Raw genomic sequence first — 17575 nt, forward strand, 5'->3', positions numbered from 1 at the left:
AAGTTACCAAAACTGCCTCAAGGAAGAAATAAAAGGTTTAAATACATTATAACAAAAAAATAATGATTAGAGATCTTTCCAGGAAGAAAACCCAGGCCCACCTGGGACCTGGTAGCTCAGGCCTCTAATTCCAGCACTTTGGGAGGCCAAGGCAGGTGGATCAGCTGAAGTCTAGAGTTTGAGACCAGCCTGGCCTACGTGGTGAAACCCTGTCTCTCTACCAAAAATACAAAGTATCCTGGTATGGTGGTGTGCACCTGTAGTCCCAGCTACTCGGGAGGCTGAGGCAGGAGAATTGCTTGAACCAGGAGGTGAAGGTTGCAGTGAGCTGAGATCGCACCACTGCACTCCAGCCTGGGCAACAGAGCAAGACTCCATCTCAAAAAAAAAAAAAAAAAAAAAAAAGACCCAGGCTCAAATGACTTACGTGACAAGGTTTGTTTGAATTCTTTTCTTTTTTTTTTTTTTTTTTTTTTTGAGACAGAGTCTCACTCTGTCACCCAGGCTGGGATTCATGGTAGGATCTCACCTCACTGCAACCTCCACCTTCTGGGTTCAAGCGATTTTTGTTCCTCAGCCTCCAGAGTAGCTGGGATTACAGGTGTGCACCACCACGCCCCAGCTAATTTTTTTTTTTTTTTTTCATATTTTTAGTACAGACAGAGTTTCACCATATTGGCCAGGCTGGTCTCAAACTTCCAGCCTCAAGTGATCCACCTGCCTCCGCCTCCCACAGTGCTAAGATTACAGGCGTGACCCACCGCACCTGGTTGGTTTGTTTGAATTCTGTCAAACATTTAAAGATGAAATAATACCAATATTTCACCAACTCTGAAAACAAGAGGAAAAAATGTTTCCCAACTCTTTTTAAAAAATTTTAGAATCTTCCTCTGTCGCCTAGGCTGGAGTGCAGTGAGATGAACATGGCTCATTGTGTCTTCCACCTCACAGGCTCAAGTGAATTGTCCAACCTTAGCCTCCTGAGTAGCTGGGGCTACAGGCATGTACCACCCTGCCCAGCTAATTTTTTGTATGATTAGTAGAGACAGGGTTTCGCCATTGCCCAGGCCAGTCTCAAACTCCTGTGCTCAAGCAATCCACCCACTTCAACCTCCCAAAGTGCAGGGATTACAGGTCCCGTTCCCCTCAACTCTTTTTTTTTTTTTTTTTTTTTGAGACAGAGTTTCACTCTCGTCACCCAGGCTGAAGTGCAGTGGTGTGTTTCAGCTCACTGCAATCTCTGCCTCCCAGGTTCAAGCGATTCTCCTGCCTCAGCCTCCCAAGTAGCTAGAATTACAGGTGCCTACCATCACACCTGGCTAATTTTTGCATTTTTAGTAGAGAGACAGCGTTTCACCATATCGGCCAGGCTGATCTCAAACTCCTGACCTCAGGAGATCCACCCACCTCAGCCTCCCAAAGTGCTGGGATTACAGGCATGAACTACCATGCCGAGCCTTTGTTGTGGCATTTTTGTTTTTGTTTTTTTGTTTTTTTTGAGACAGAGTCTTGGTCTGTTGTCCAGGCTGGAGTGTAGTGGCACAGTCTCAGCTCACTGCAACCTCTGCCTCCCAGGTTGAAGCAATTCTCCTGCCTCAGCCTCCTGAGTAGCTGGGATTACAGGCACCCGCCACAACACCTGGCTAATTTTTTTATCTTTTTGGTAGAGACAAGGTTTCACCACGTTGGCCAGGCTGGTCTTGAATTCCTGACTTCAAGTGATCCTTGAAGGAGGCTGCCTCAGCCTCCCAAAGTGCTGGGATTACAGGCATGAGCCATTACACCTCGCCAAGCCCTGGTTGTTTAAGAAATCTCTGTCAGGTCACTGGCTGACCACTGATATAATGGAATGGAGAAGACACCTGGTGACCCACACATGACAACAATAACATATTCAGTGGGGAAAGACTGAACACATTCCCTCTAGGATCTGGAAACTTCAAAGGGCTTTTATGCAGAAATTGAAAAGATAATCCTCAAATTTATATGGAATTGTAAAGGGCCCTGAATAGCCAATACAGAAAAAGAAGTACAAAATTGGAAGACTCACGTTTCTTGATTTCAAAACACTGTGAACATACAGTAATCAAAACAGTATAATCCTGACACAGGGTAGGCATATAGATTGCTAAAATAGAACTGACAGTCCAAAAATAAACTCATATATTTTTGGTAAATTCATTTTTGACAAGGGTGCTAAGACTGTTCAGTGGGGAAAGAATAGTCTCTGTTAACAAATGGTGTTGGGATGACTGTATAGCCACACTCAAAAGAATGAAATTGAGGCCGGGCGCGGTGGCTCAAGCCTGTAATCCCAGCACTTTGGGAGGCCGAGGCGGGTGGATCACGAGGTCGGGAGATCGAGACTATCCTGGCTAACATGGTGAAACCCCGTCTCTACTAAAAATACAGAAAACTAGCCGGGCGTGGTGGTGGGCACCTGTAGTCTCAGCTACTTGGGAGGCTGAGGCGGGAGAATGGCGTGAACCCGGGAGGCGGAGCTTGCAGTGAGCCGAGATCACGCCACTGCACTCCCGCCTGGGAGACACAGCGAGACTCCGTCTCAAAAAAAAAAAAAAAAAAAAAAAAAGAATGAAATTGAATCCCTACTTCATACCATGTTTAAAACTTAATCCAAAATGGATCCATGGCCTAAAGATAAGTACTGAAACTATAAAAATCTTAAAACAAAGGAGCCGGGCAGGGTGGTACACGCCTGTAGTCCAGGCTACTCAGGAGGCTGAGGCAGGAGGTTCACTTGAACTCAGATGTTTGAGGCTGCCATGAGATATGATTGTGCCACTGTACTCCAGCCTGGGTGACAGAGCAAGACCCTGTCAAAGAAAGGAAGGAAGGAAAGAAGGGAGGGAGAGAGGAAGGGAGGAAAGAAAGAAACAGGGATCTGCGGGATGCAATGGCTCATACCTGTAAACTCAGCACTTTGGGAGACTGAAGAAGGAGGATCGCTTGGGCCCTGGAGCTCAAGAACAGCCTGGGTGACATAGTGAGACCTCATCTCTACAAAAAAATTAAACAATTAGTTGGGTGTGGTGGTGCACTCCTGTGGTCCCAGCTACTCAGGAGGCTGAGGTGGGAGGATCACTTGAGCACGAAAGGTAGAGGCTGCTGTGAACTGTGATTCATGCCACTGCACTCCAGCCTGGGTGATAGAGTGAGACCCTGTCTCAAACAAAGAAAACATAGGAATAAATCTTCATGACCTTGGATGTGGCAGTGGATTCTGGATATGACACAAAAAGCATAATTCATTTAAAAACAAAATTAATGTTCAGTAGCCAGGTGCAGTGGCTCATGCCTGTAATCCCAACACTTTGGGAGGCCGAGGTGGGTGGATCACGAGGTCAAGAGATCGAGACCGCCCTTGCTAACACAGTGAAACCCCATCTCTACTCAAAATACAAAAAATTAGCTGGGCATGGTGGTGGACACGTGTAGTCCCAGCTGCTTGGGAGGCTGAGGCAGGAGAATGGCATGAACCCCAGAGGCGGAGCTTGCAGTGAGCCGAGATTGTGTCACTGCACTCCAGCCTGGGTGACAGAGTGAGACTCTGTCTCAAAAAAAAAAAAAAAAAGAAGATTAAAAGTCTTTGCAAAGATAGTTGAAAATTAGAAATTTCATTGTTGTTGGTGTAGAATAGTGATGACCACTTAGAAGGGCTCAGTAAGTATTTGCTGAATGAGTGGATTCTGAGTAGAACCTAACCTAAATATGTCTCTTTTCTCTGCAGTGCCTACAGAAGGTTCCTATTTCACCAGTTCCAGAGTGGGAGGCAAACAAGGAATTATCAAGGAACTTGCTGTCACGTTGCAAGGACCAGAAGATAATACTCTACTGTTTGAATCAAGGTTTGAGAGTGGGAATCTGCAAAAAGCTGTCAGAGTGTGAGTAACAGTTTCCCAAAGGGATGATAACTGGAGTGACTAAAAGGTGTCTTCAGGAATTATATTAGGAATCAGAAGTATTTGCAAGAAAGAAAGAAGTGATGGGAAATGGTTATGGGGGTGAAGGAAAATGGTTATGGGGATGAAGAAAAATGGAGTAATTATTACTTATGTTTTTCCCCAAAATAAAATATTTTCTAAATTGTTTACTTTGCTTATAGAAGAAATTAGAGCTCACCTAAAATTTGTATTAGTAAAAATATGTAACATAAAAATTCCTATAGTTATACTTCCTAGATGCAGCAAATATTGTTTGTGTATATGCCTTAATTTTTTTCTGTGTGTGTACATGTAATATACATAAATTTGAGATGGAGTCTCGCTCTGTTGCCCAGGCTCTAGTGCAGTGGCGCAGTCTTGGCTCACTGCAAGCTCCGCCTCCCGGGTTCACGCCATTCTCCTGCTTCAGCTTCCTGAGTAGCTGGGACTACAGACGCCTGCCACCACGCCCGGCTAATTTGTTTGTATTTTTGGTAGAGATGGGGTTTCACCATGTTAGCCAGGATGGTTTTGATCTCCTGACCTCGTGATCTGCCCTTCTTGGCCTCCCTAAGTGCTGGGATTACAGGTGTGAGCCACTGCGTCCATCCATTTATATATTATTAAAATAAAAATTGGTTAATGGTATACGTACATATTGTTTTGCAAATTGGCAATTTTTTTTTCCACTTCATAAATTTCAGGTGTTTTTCTATGGCAGTACCACAGATATACTTCCTTATTTTTTGTTTTGTTTTATTTTGTTTTTCTCAAGATGGAGTCTTGCTCTGTTGCCCAGGCTGGAGAGCAATGGCGCAATCTTGGCTCACTGCAACCTACACCTCGTGGGTTCAAGTGATTCTCTTGCTTCAGACTCCCGAGTAGCTGGGATTACAGGCACCCGCCACCATGCCTGGCTAATTTTTTTTTCTTTTTTTTTTTTTTTTGGTACATTTAGTAAAGACAGGGTTTCACCATGTTGGCCAGGCTGGTCTTGAACTCCTGACCTCAGGTGATCTGCCCACCTCAGCCTCCCAAAGTGCTGGGATTACAGAGAATAAATGATTAAGGTCGCAGGTTTGTCTGTTGTAATAAGACCTGTTTTTACCAGGAGAAAACAACATTTTCCCAATTTGTTTTTTAAGGTAGGGTGTAAGGTTACAGAGTTGTTCTATTTTCTCCATTACAGAGACACCTATGAGTATGAACTCACCTTGCGAACCGACCTCTACACTAACAGACACACTCAGTGGTTTTATTTTCGTGTTCAGAACACCAGAAAAGATGCCACCTATCGCTTCACCATTGTCAACTTGCTAAAACCCAAGAGTCTTTATACTGTAGGAATGAAGCCACTCTTATACTCCCAAATGGATGCCAACACGCGCAATATTGGCTGGAGGAGAGAAGGAAATGAAATCAAGTACTACAAGAACAACATGGATGATGGGCAGCAGCCCTTCTACTGTCTCACATGGACCATTCAGTTTCCATATGACCAGGACACTTGCTTCTTTGCACACTTCTACCCATATACATACACTGATTTGCAATGCTACCTCCTGTCAGTGGCAAACAACCCCATCCAGTCTCAGTTCTGCAAGCTCCAAACTTTATGCAGAAGCCTAGCAGGAAATACCGTTTACTTGCTCACCATCACCAACCCATCCCAGACCCCTCAAGAGGCAGCTGCAAAGAAAGCTGTGGTCTTGAGTGCCAGAGTCCACCCTGGGGAAAGTAATGGCTCCTGGGTTATGAAAGGCTTTTTGGATTTCATCCTTAGCAACTCCCCAGATGCCCAGCTCCTCAGAGATATTTTTGTCTTCAAGGTGCTTCCCATGTTAAATCCAGATGGTGTGATTGTGGGGAATTATCGGTGTTCCTTGGCTGGAAGGGATTTGAACAGGCATTATAAAACCATTCTGAAGGAGTCTTTCCCTTGTATTTGGTACACCAGGAACATGATCAAAAGGTGAGACTTTTTATCTGTTGATCTTTCTGTGACTGCTATGACTATGAGTACTAGCACCAGATATCCCTACCTGATGGGGTATGAGGTCTCTTTTGTTGTTAAAGGAATTCAGTATGACTTTGGAGACAGAGCCCTTACCAGTCTCTTTGCGGTCAAGTGACTTTGTTAATTTTCAGACTTTTAAATCATGTGTTATCTTTGGGTTGAAACTGGACATGCAACATTTCATCAGAATCATTTCACTTGTAAATGAAATAATTGAAAGGAAAAGGTCAGTGTTCAGGGGAGTTCGTAGGTCTTCATGATGAGACTTGTATCATAATAATAGTAGCTAACAATTAGTAAATGTGTATGCATGAAGTGGCAAGCTGTATGATAGATGCATTATACACATGACTCATTTAATCTTCATATTAACATTATGAGGTAGGCACAGTCAATATCTCATGTTGTATGATACAGAAATTGAGAACCAAGGCCAGGCATGGTGGCTCACAACTGTAATCCCAGCATTTTGGGAAGCTGAGGTGGGCAGATCACCTGGGGTCAGGAGTTTAAGACCAACCTGGCCAACATGGCGAAACCCAGTCTCTACTAAAAATACAAAAATTAGCCAGGCATGCTGGTGGGTGCCTGTAATCCCAGCTACTCAAGAGGCTGAGGCAGGAGAATCGCTTGAACCAGGGAGGTAGAGATTGCAGTGAGCCGAGATCATGCCACAGCACTCCAGCCTGGGTGGCAGAGTGAGACTCCATCTCAAAAAAAAGAAAAGAAAACTGGATAGGTTAAGTAACTGGCCTAAGGTCATAAAGCTATTAAGTGACAGAGTAGATATTTAATTACAGGCTCTCTCTCTGATTCCAGAGTCTGAATTCCTTTTACGATATTATATTGCCTATCACAAAGAAAGAATCACAGCATCAGTCAGCAGTTTTCAAGCCTGTATAAAAGCATTGACGGTTATAATGTAATAGCACCCGCCTTAAAGGAATTTTCATCCCATTGGAAATGAAAATACAGCATATAAGAATATGTGGGCCAGCCTCAGTGGTTCACACCTGTAATCCCAGCACTTAGGGAGGCTGAGGCAGGCAGATCACCTGAGGTCAGGAGTTTGAGACCAGCCTAGCCAACATAATGAAACCCCGTCTCTACTAAAAATAGAAAAATTAGCTGGGCATGGTAGTAGGCGCCTGTAATCCCAGCTACTTGGGTGGCCGAGTCAGGAGAATCACTTGAACCTGGGAGGCAGAGGTTGCAGTGAGCTGAGATGGCACCATGGCAGGCATGGCTAAGAGCACATGTTTCAGAGTCAGACAGGCCTGAGTTTGAGACCTGTTTTTACTGTTGGCTGGTTCTGTGACCTTGGCTAAGTGATATAATGTGTCTGAGCTTCAGCTTTCTCATCTGTAAAATGGGGATAATAATACCTGCCCTGGGCGGTTACTGAGAGGATTGAGATAATCACATGATATATTTGCTGTAATACCTGGCACATTATAAATGTGTAGCATTGTTGTTGCTATACTCATCATGGGGAAAGTGAACATGTTTGGAAAGCTGGAATAGGTGTCCTGGGTGATCATGAGACAAAGACAAGCTGAGCCTTGTAGGAACTGGCCCTCGAAAGTCAGGAATCAAGGCTGTCTTTGGTTCTTTTTCTTTCCTGCAACTGCCCACTCTCTGCCTCCCTCTCTTTCTTCACAGGTCTGCACCATGGTGGCCTTTTTCTCAATAGGCTTTTTTGCACTTGTCAGCTTACGCAAGGCTACCCACCACCTCTTTTCACATCAGAACTTTTCCATTTCTGGTCAGGCACAGTGACTCATGCCTGTATCCCAGCACCTTGAGAGGCTGAGGCAGGAGGATCATTTGAGACCAGGAGTTGGAGACCAGCCTGGGCAACATAGTGAGACCCTGTGTATTAGGTTGTACTTGCATTGCTATAAAGAAATACCTAGCTGGTCGTGGTGGCTCATGTCTATAATCCCAGCACTTTGGGAGGCTGAGGCAGGCAGATCACTTGAGGTCAGGAGTTTGAGACCTGCCTAACCAACATGGTGAAACTCCCCAGATGCCCAGTAAGCCAAGATTGCGCCATTGCACTCCAGCCTGGGCAACAAGAGTGAAACTCTATCTCAAAAAAAAAAAAAAAAAAAGAGAAACTCCATCTCTACTAAAAATACAAAAATTAGCCTGGCATGGTGGTGCATGCCTGTAATCCCAGCTACTCAGGAGGCTGAAGCAGTAGAACTGCTTGAACCTGGGAGGCAGCGGTTGCAGTGAGCCAAGATCACACCATTGCACTCCAGCCTAGGTGACAAAGTGAGACTGTCTCAACAACAACAAAAAAAAAGAAAGAAAGAAAGAAAGAAAGAAAGAAAGAAAGAAAGAAAGAAAGAAAGAAAGAAAGAAAGAAAGAAAGCCCTCAGACGGGGTAATTTATAAAGAAAAGAGGTTTAATTGGCTCATAGTTCTACAGCTTTACAAGAAGCATGGTGCTAGTATCTGCTCAACTTCTAGGGAGGCCTCAGGAAGCATACAATTATGGCAGAAGGCAAAGAGGGAGCAGGCATATCACGTGGCGAAAGCAGGAGGAGGAGAGAGAGAATAAGTGTAGGGGAGGTACCACACTTTTTTTTTTTTTTTTTTTGAGACAGAGTTCTTTTTTTTTTTTTTTTTTGAAATAGAGTTTCACTCTTGTTGCCCAGGCTGGAGTGCAATGGTACAATCTCGGCTTACGGCAACTCCGCCTCCTGTGTTCAAGTGATTCTCCTGCCTCAGCCTCCCGAGTAGCTGGCATTACAGGCATGCACCACAACACCTAGCTAATTTTGTATTTTTAGTAGAGATGGGGTTTCACTATGTTGGTCACGCTGGTCTCGAACTTCTGACTTCAGGTGATCCACCCACCTCGGCCTCCCAAAGTGCTGGGATTACAGGTGTGGGCCACCATGCCTGGCTGGTGTTACACTTTTTTTTTTTTTTTTTTTGAGACGGAGCCTCGCTGCTCTGTCACCCAGGCTGGAGTGCAGTGGCACGATCTTGGCTCACTGCAAGCTCTGCCTCCCGGGTTCGTGCCATTCTTCTGCCTCAGCCTCCCAAGTAGCTGGGACTACAGGTGCCTGCCACCGTGCCCAGCTAATTTTTTGTATTTTTAATTGAGACGGGGTTTCACCATGTTAGCCAGGATGGTCTCCATCTCCTGACCTCGTGATACGCCCGCCTCAGCCTCCCAAAGTGCTGGGATTACAGGCATGAGTCACACATTTTTAAACAACCAGATCTTGTGCAAAGTCAGAGTGAGAGCTCAAGTTTCACCAGAGGGATGGCCCAAGCCACTCATGAGGGATGGCCCAAGCCACTCATGAGGGATCCACCCCCACTATCCAAATACCTCTCGCTAGACCCCACCTCCAACATTGGTGGTTATATTCAACATGAGATTTGGGCAGAGACAAATACCCAACCTATATCACCCTGTCTCTACAAAAAAAAAAAAAAAAAAAAAAAGACAGAAATAGAAATAGCTGGGTGTATTGGTGTGTGCCTGTAGTCCCAACTACTTAGGAGGCTGAGGTGGGCAGATGACTTGAGCCCAGGAAGTCAGGGCTACAGTGAGCCATGGTCAGGCCACTACACTGCAGCCTGAGCAACAGAGCAAGACTCTGTCTCAAAAAGGAAAAAAGATATTCTCCATTTCAAGTCCCTCTGACTGGCAAGGCAAGCTGATGACATGTTTTCTGCAGTGGCTGAGAATGGAGATAGGGTCCATTGAAGGCCACTGGAGTTGAGATTTTCTTAGGAGGGAAAGTATCAGCAGCTGTATTTAAGGAAGAGATACCAAATGATCCTTAATTATTTACATGCATTTGGGTGTCCACTGAATCCTTTGTTTGCCCCCTCAATAGACTTCTTGAAGAAAGAGAGGTTCTGTTATATTGTGATTTCCATGGCCACAGTCGTAAGAATAATACCTTCCTGTATGGCTGTAATAACAACAATCGCAAGTACTGGCTTCATGAACGAGTCTTTCCTTTAATGTTAAGCAAAAATGCACCAGATAAGGTAAGCACATAATGTAATTTTCTCTCCATTGAGTTAGGGACCTGGGAACTCACTGCTTCCTATAGGTAGTGTTTTATTTGGCATTTTGTATCTCTTTTTATTATCTTTGGTAAATCCCAGCAACCTAGACTTCAAGAATTTAGAAAAGTGTGGTTTTAAGAATTGCTGTGGGGCCAGGCACAGTGGCTCATACCTGTAATCCCAGCACTTTGGGGGGCTGAGGCAGGCAGATTACCTGAGGTCAGGAGTTCGAGACCAGCCTGACCAACATGGAGAAACCCTATCTCTATTAAAAATACAAAAATTAGCCAGACGTGATGGTGCATGCCTGTAATGCCAGTTACTTGGGAGGCTGAGGCAGGAGAATCGCTTAAACCTGGGAGGCAGAGGTTGCAGTGAGCAGAGATCGTGCCGTTGCACTCCAGCCTGGGCAACAAGAGCAAAACTCCATCTCAAAAAAAAAAAAGAATTGTTGTGTCCTGCCAGCTACAGTGGCTCATGCCTGTAATCCTCGCACTTTGGGAGGCCAACGTGGGCAGATTGCTTGAGCCCAGGAGTTTGAGACCAGCCTGGGCAACATAGGGAGACCCCTGCCACTACTAAACAATAAAATAAAAAAGAATTGCTGTGTCCATTAACCAATCAACAGATAAATAAAATGTAGTATTCTTTTTTTTTTTTTTTTTTTTAGATGGAGTCTCGCTCTGTCGAGGCTGGAGTGTAGTGGTGCAATCTTGGCTCACTGCAACCTCTGCCTCCCAGGTTCAAGCAATTCTTCTGCCTCAGCCTCCGGAGTAGTTGAGATTACAGGCATGCACAACCATGCCCAGCTAATTTTTTTTGTACTTTTAGTAGAGACAGGGTTTCACCATGTTGGCTAGGCTGTTCTCAAACTCCTGATCTCAAGTGATCCGCCTGCCCCGGCCTCCCAAAGTGCTGGGATTACAGGTGTGAACTACTGCGCCCCGCCATAAGTTGAAATTCTTAGTATATACAGTTATCTATCACCTATCCTGTGGTGGTTGGCCCTGGAAGAAGAGATTGAAGGACAAGCAAAATGCTAATGTCATGAGTCTTCACAAGAAAGGTTATATAACAGGAGATCACAAATAATTGTAAGATATTAAAGAACTTAATGAAAACAATTTAAAAGTTTTTAATAATTGACTAACAACTTCGTGACAGGCATATACAGGTAATCTTCACTGGTGTAGAAGCTGGTTTTTCACATTGTAAATAAATCCACAAAATGTAGCTGTCAGAAGAAGAAAGTAGATTGAATTTTTATTTATTTATTTATTTTACTTATTTTTTCTTCTTCTTCTTTTTTTTTTTTTTTGAGAGAGTATTGTTCTGTCGCCCAGGCTGGAGTGCAGTGGCGCGATCTCAGCTCACTGCAACCTCCACCTCCCGGGTTCAAGCAGTTCTCTGCCTCAGCCTCCCAAGGATCTGGGATTACAGGCGCCCGCCACGACGCCTGGCTAATTTTTGTATTTTTAGTAGATACAGGGTTTCACCATCTTGGTGAGGCTGGTCTTGAACTCCTAACCCACCTCAGCCTCCCAAAGTGCTGGGATTACAGGTGTGAACCACCACGCCTGTCCTTTTATTTATTTTTTCAAGATGTAGTCTTGCTCTGTCACCCAGGTTGGAGTGCAGTGACACGATATCCACTCACTGCAACCTCTGCCTACCGGGTTCAAGCAATTCTCCTGCCTCAGCCTCCCGAGTAGCTGAGATTACAGACATGCGCCACCATGCTTGGCTAATTCTATATTTTTAGTAGAGATGGAGTTTCACCATGTAGGCCAGGCTGGTCTCGAACTTACCTCGTGATCTGCCCATCTTGGTCTCCCAAAGTGTTGGAATTACAAGTGTGAGCCACCGCACCGCACATGGCCTAGACTGGATTTTTTTTTTTTTTTTTTTTTTTGAGACGGAGTCTTGCTCTGTCGCCCAGGCTGGAGTGCAGTGGCACGATCTTGGCTCACTGCAAGCTCCAGTTCCCGGGTTCACACCATTCTCCTGCCTCAGCCTCCCAAGTAGCTGGGACTACAGGTGCCCACCACCAGGCCGGGCTAATTTTTTTTATTTTTTAGTAGAGACGGGGTTTCACCATGTTAGCCAGGATGGTCTCAATCTCCTGACCTCATGATCCATCTGCCTCGGCCTCCCAAAGTGCTGGGATTACAGGCATAAGCCATCGTGCCCAGCCTTTTTTATTTTAATAGAGACAGCGTCTCACTATGTTGCCCAGGCTAGTCTTGAAATCCTGGGTTCAAGTGACCCTCCCACCTCAGCCTCCCAAAGTGCTGGGATTACAGGTGTGAACCACTGCACTGGCTTTAGAAAAGTATTTTAATTTTTTTTTTTTTTTTTGAGATGGAGTCTCACTCTGTCGCCCAGGCTGGAGTGCAGTGGCATGATCTCAGCTCACTGCAACCTCCGCCTCCTGAGTTGAAGTGATTCTCCTACCTCAGCCTCCTGGATAGCTGGGATTACAGGCACGAGCTACCACGCTCAGCTAATTTTTTTTTTTTTTTTTTGTATTTTTAGTAGAGACGGGCTTTCACTGTGTTGACCAGGATGGTCTCGATCTCCTGACCTCATGATCCATCCACCTCGGCCTCCCAAAGTGCTAGGATTACAGGGATGAGCCACCACACCTGGCCGATAATACAAATTTTTTTCACATAAAGATATATGAGAGGCCGGGCGCGGTGGCTCAAGCCTGTAATCCCAGCACTTTGGGAGGCCGAGGCGGGCGGATCACAAGGTCAGGAGATCGAGACCACAGTGAAACCCCGTCTCTACTAAAAATACAAAAAATTAGCCGGGCGCGGTGGCGGGCGCCTGTAGTCCCAGCTACTCAGGAGGCTGAGGCAGGAGAATGGCGGGAACCCGGGAGGCGGAGCTTGCAGTGAGCCGAGATCGCGCCACTGCACTCCAGCCTGGGCAACAGCGTGAGACTCCGTCTCAAAAAAAAAAAAAAAAAAAAGATATATGAGAAAAATATTTTGTATTGTTACTCTTATTTGTTTAAAAAAAGAAAAAGAGGAAGCGTTTCTTCCTTCCTCTCTCTCTCTTTTGTTTTTTGAGTCTTGCTCTGTCGCCCAAGCCGGAGTCAGTGGTGTGATCTCAGCTCACTGCAACCTCCTCCTCCCAGGTTCAAGCAATTCTTCTGCCTCAGCCTCCTGAGTAGCTGTGATTACAGGTGCATACTGCCATGCCTGGCTAATTTTTTTGTATTTTTAGTACAGTCAGGGTTTCGCCATGTTGGCCAGGCTGGTCTCAGATTCCTGACCTCAGGTGATTGGCCTGCCTCAGCCTCCCAAAGTGCTGGTATTACAGGCATGAGCCACCATGCCCGGCCTCTCTTTCTGTTCTCTTCTCTTTTTTCTTTTCTTTTTTTCTCTTCTCTTCTTTTCTTTCTTCCTTTCTCTCTCTCTTTCTCTTTCTCCTTTCTTTCTTTCTCCTTTCCTTTCCTGTCCTTCTTTTCTTTTCTTCTTTTCCTTTTCTTCTCTTCTTTTCTTTTTTTTTCAGGAAATCACACCCAGAACCCATATCTAAAACAAACTAATTGAAGCAGGGAAACCTGTCTCCTCTGCTCCTTCCCTCCTTGAAGCAGAAATGCCCTGAGGCTTCTCAGTAGAACCCCTGGATTCCACAGAGCACAATTTAAAAATCACTGGACAATGAGATACCTTCCAACTGCAAAAAATTTTTAGCAGGATAGGGTGGATAGAGAGAGGTGCCAAGTGTATATTACAAACTCCAAGTGAGGCACAAGGGCTGAGGGGTCATAAAAGATAATGGAGTATATTGAACTCCAAGTAATAAGATTAGTGTAAGGGAGAGAGAGTTCCAGGCAGAGATTATGGGGGTGAGGAATACACATATCATAGAGAGAATATAAACACAACTAGATTTAGGGGTTCAAGTTGGGGAGTGGCAGAAAATACGTCTTAGAAAGGTTGGCTAGTGCCTTGAATGCCAAACAGATGTTCTAGGAAACCTAGTCCTGCAAAATTCTCCTTGGGGGAGTGGGGTGGAGACAACAGGAAGGAAGAGTTCATGGGCAAAAACGTTTGGAAAACAAATTGCAAATGTACTCTCTTCCCTTTGAAAGATAACAGTCCACATATTAAACACTCTAAGAGGGCTTGCAGAGAAAGCCTGTTTACTTTTGTTAACCCTTTGTCTCCCTGACTAACATGACCACAGAACTCCTTTTTCCCCTGTAATACCCGTTAACATCCCTCCAAATTAGTATTTTGTGGAACATGCTTTGGGAAATAACATATGGACCCCAAGGAAACTATTCTTGTATCATATTAATGAATCTTAGACATTTTACATTTGCTGATTTTGATTAACAGAAAATTTGGATTTCTTTTAGTTCTCTTTTCACAGTTGTAATTTCAAGGTCCAAAAATGCAAAGAAGGAACGGGACGAGTTGTTATGTGGCGGATGGGAATCCTAAACAGCTACACCATGGAGTCTACCTTTGGCGGGTCCACCCTGGGTACATTCTCCTTTGTATATCATAGACCAGCATAGGAAGGGAAATCCAAGCAAAGCATCAGGGAGATGAAATGCCTTTGAATGCTGGGGAGATAACTGATCTAGAGGATTTCTTTGTCTAGACTTACGCTAAATTTGAGTGCCCAAAATATGAATGTGAAATATAATATTTGATGGAGCAGTATGGCATAGTGGTTGCTGAAGACCTGGAATCAGGCCAGGTGTGGTGGCTCATGCCTGTAATCCCAGCACTTCAGGAGGCCGAGGCAGGCAGATCACGAGGTTAGGAGATCAAGACCAGCGTGGCCAACATGGTGAAACCGCATGTCTACTAAACATTAGGCAGGTGTGGTGGCACGCACCTGTAGTCCCAGCTACTCTGGAGGCTGAGGCGGGAGAATCGCTTGAACCCGGGAGAGGAAGGTTGCAGTGAGCCAAGATCGTGCCCCTGCACTCCAGCCTGGGTGACAGAGCAAGACTCCGTCTCAAAACAAACAAACAAAAAAAACCTGGGCCGGGCGCGGTGGCTCAAGCCTGTAATCCCAGCACTTTGGGAGGCTGAGACGGGCGGATCACGAGGTCAGGAGATCGAGACCATCCTGGCTAACACGGTGAAACCCTGTCTCTACTAAAAATACAAAAAAACTAGCTGGGAGAGGTGGCGGGCGCCTGTAGTCCCAGCTACTCGGGAGGTTGAGGCAGGAGAATGGCGTAAACCCAGGAGGCAGAGCTTGCAGTGAGCTGAGATCCGGCCACTGCACTCCAGCCTGGGCGACAGAGCGAGACTCCGTCTCAAAAAAAAAAAAAAAAAAACCTGGAATCAGGCAGATAGGGGGTTGAATTTCAGCTCCATTAACAAGTTTTGTGTTCTTGGGTAAATTATCTAGCCTTTTTGAACTTCATTTTTTTTCCTTTCTTTATTTTCATTTTTATTTTATTTTTTTTTTTTTGTTTTTTTGAGACAGGGTTTCTTTCACCCAGGCTAGAGTGTAGTGGCATGATCATGGCTCTCTGCAACCTCCCAGGCTCAAGTGATTCTCCCACCTTAGCTTCTCACGTAGTTGGTCACATCACCATGCCCAGCTAATTTTTTTATTTTTTTGTAGAGACAGGGTCTGCCTATGTTGCTCAAGCTGGCTTCAAACTCCCTGGCTCAAACAATCCTCCTGCCTCGGCCTCTCAAAGTGCTGGGACAGCAGGCATGAGCTACCATGTCCAGCCTCATTTTCCTTTTACTGCAATAATAATAGTACTTGCATTGTAGGTACTGCTTAGCGAGATGGTACACGGAGTGCACTTGCCATAGTGCCTAACATGAAGTAAAAACCTCAGTAATTAGAACCATCATGATTATAATTTTTTCATTGCCAAAGATTTTTCTGAACCAAACTAAAACTAGGAGAGCTACACTCTCCTAAAGCATAATATTCTAGAATAAGAGGTGTTTTGTTTTGTTTTGTTTCAGCGTCTCCCTCTGTTACCTAGGCTGGAATGCAGTGGCGCACTCTCAACTCACTGCAACCTCTGCCTCCCTGGCTCAGGCGATCCTCCCACCTTGGCCTCCGACCTCAGCCTCCTGAGTAGCTGGGACTATAGGCACATGCCACAACATCAGGCTAAGTTTTGTAATTTTTGTAGAGACAAGGTCTCGCCATGTTGCCCAGGTTGGTCTCAAACTCCTAGGCTCAAGTGAAGGGCCTGCCTTGGTCTCTCAAAGTGCTGGGATTATAGGTGTGAGTCACTGTGCCCGGCCAGTGGAGGTATTTTTAAAACGATAATCATAAATTAAATTTATATTCAGTCATTAAGATTTAATTGGAAATGTTTGTGGGTTTTTTTTTTCCAGGGAGTAAAAGAGACACCCACTTTACCATCGAAGATCTGAAGTCCTTAGGTTATCATGTCTGTGACACCCTTCTGGACTTTTGTGATCCTGACCAAACCAAGGTAAAAATGGGGTTTCAAGAAATGTGGTGAAGGCCAGGCATGGTGGCTCACACCTGTAATCCTAGCAATTTGGGAGGCTGAGGTGGGTGGATTGCCTGAGCTCAGGAGTTCGAAACCAGCCTGGGCAATATAGTGAAACCCCGTCTCTACTAAAAATAAAAAAAAAAATTAGCTGGTCATGGTGGTGTGCACCTGTAATCCCAGCTCTCGGGAGGCTGAAGCAGGAGAATCACTTGAACCCAGGAGGCGGAGGTTGCTCTGAGCTGAGATCACGCCACTGCACTCCAGCCTGGGGGACAGAGCGAGACTCAAAAAAAAAAAGAAATGTGATGATGCTGCTGTGATCAGTTTCACATGGGTCCAAAGTGAGCCCAGTGGAATTACAGGCTATCTTTATTTTCCTCTTACTAGTTTTTCTGAAGTTTTTATAATAAAAGAAAATAAGAAAGCCCCCAGCCTGCATACCATCTACAAATGGTAAGACCTCATAATTCACCAAGAAGATGGAGACAGTCCTTTAGAACACATCTCCCTCACTTCTGGATTTACCTATGGCAACACCTATTCTTTTTTTTTTCTTTTGAGATAGGGTCTCACTCCGTTACCCTGGCTGAAGTGCAATGGCGTGATCACGGCTTATTGCAGCCTCAACACCTTAGCCTCCCAAGTAGTTGAGACCACAAGTATGCGCCACCACACATAGCTAATTTTTAAGTTTTTGTAGAGACAGGGTTTTTCTGTTACCAGACTGGTCTGCAGCTCCTGGGTTTGTGATCCTCCTGCCTCAGCCTCTCAAAGTGCTGGGATTACAAGCATGAGCCACTGTGCCCAGCTACAACACAAATTATCTTTCCTTTCTCTTATTTTAGAAAATCAAGCGTCTTTTTTTTTTTTTTTTTTCTTTTTTTTGAGACAGGGTCTCCCTCTGTCTCTCAGGCTGGAGTGCAGTGGCGCGAACTTGGCTCACTACAATCTCTGCCTCCCTGGTTCATGCGATTCTTCTGCCTCAGTCTCCTGAGTAGCTGGGATTACAGGTGTGCGCCACCACGTCCGGCTAATTTTTGTATCTTTTAGTAGAGACAGGGTTTCACCATATTGGTCATGCTGGTCTGGAACTCCTGA

General features: G+C 45.0%; 1 protein-coding gene across 13 annotated transcripts in view; it reads left to right on the plus strand.

Annotated features, from left to right (window-relative positions):
* Positions 1–17575, plus strand: part of AGBL2 (AGBL carboxypeptidase 2) — a 75592-nt gene that overhangs the window by 17370 nt on the left and 40647 nt on the right. For 8 of the 13 annotated variants that reach the window (XR_012423231.1, XR_012423232.1, XM_065529482.2 and 5 more), the window contains 5 exons: positions 3749–3902; positions 5131–5913; positions 9825–9981; positions 14381–14507; positions 16353–16453. Coding sequence is in view for 6 of the 13 variants with exons in the window: in XM_065529482.2 (XP_065385554.1) it covers positions 3749–3902; positions 5131–5913; positions 9825–9981; positions 14381–14507; positions 16353–16453 (1322 nt within the window). In the remaining 7 variants the exon portion in view is untranslated. The remainder of the gene's footprint in view (positions 1–3748; positions 3903–5130; positions 5914–9824; positions 9982–14380; positions 14508–16352; positions 16454–17575) is intronic. The other 5 variants (XR_012423233.1, XR_012423234.1, XR_012423235.1 and 2 more) reach the window with 1 other exon arrangement.

The sequence above is a fragment of the Macaca fascicularis genome, chromosome 14 (genome assembly GCF_037993035.2).
Source record: "Macaca fascicularis isolate 582-1 chromosome 14, T2T-MFA8v1.1".
Taxonomy (NCBI): Eukaryota; Metazoa; Chordata; class Mammalia; order Primates; family Cercopithecidae; genus Macaca; species Macaca fascicularis.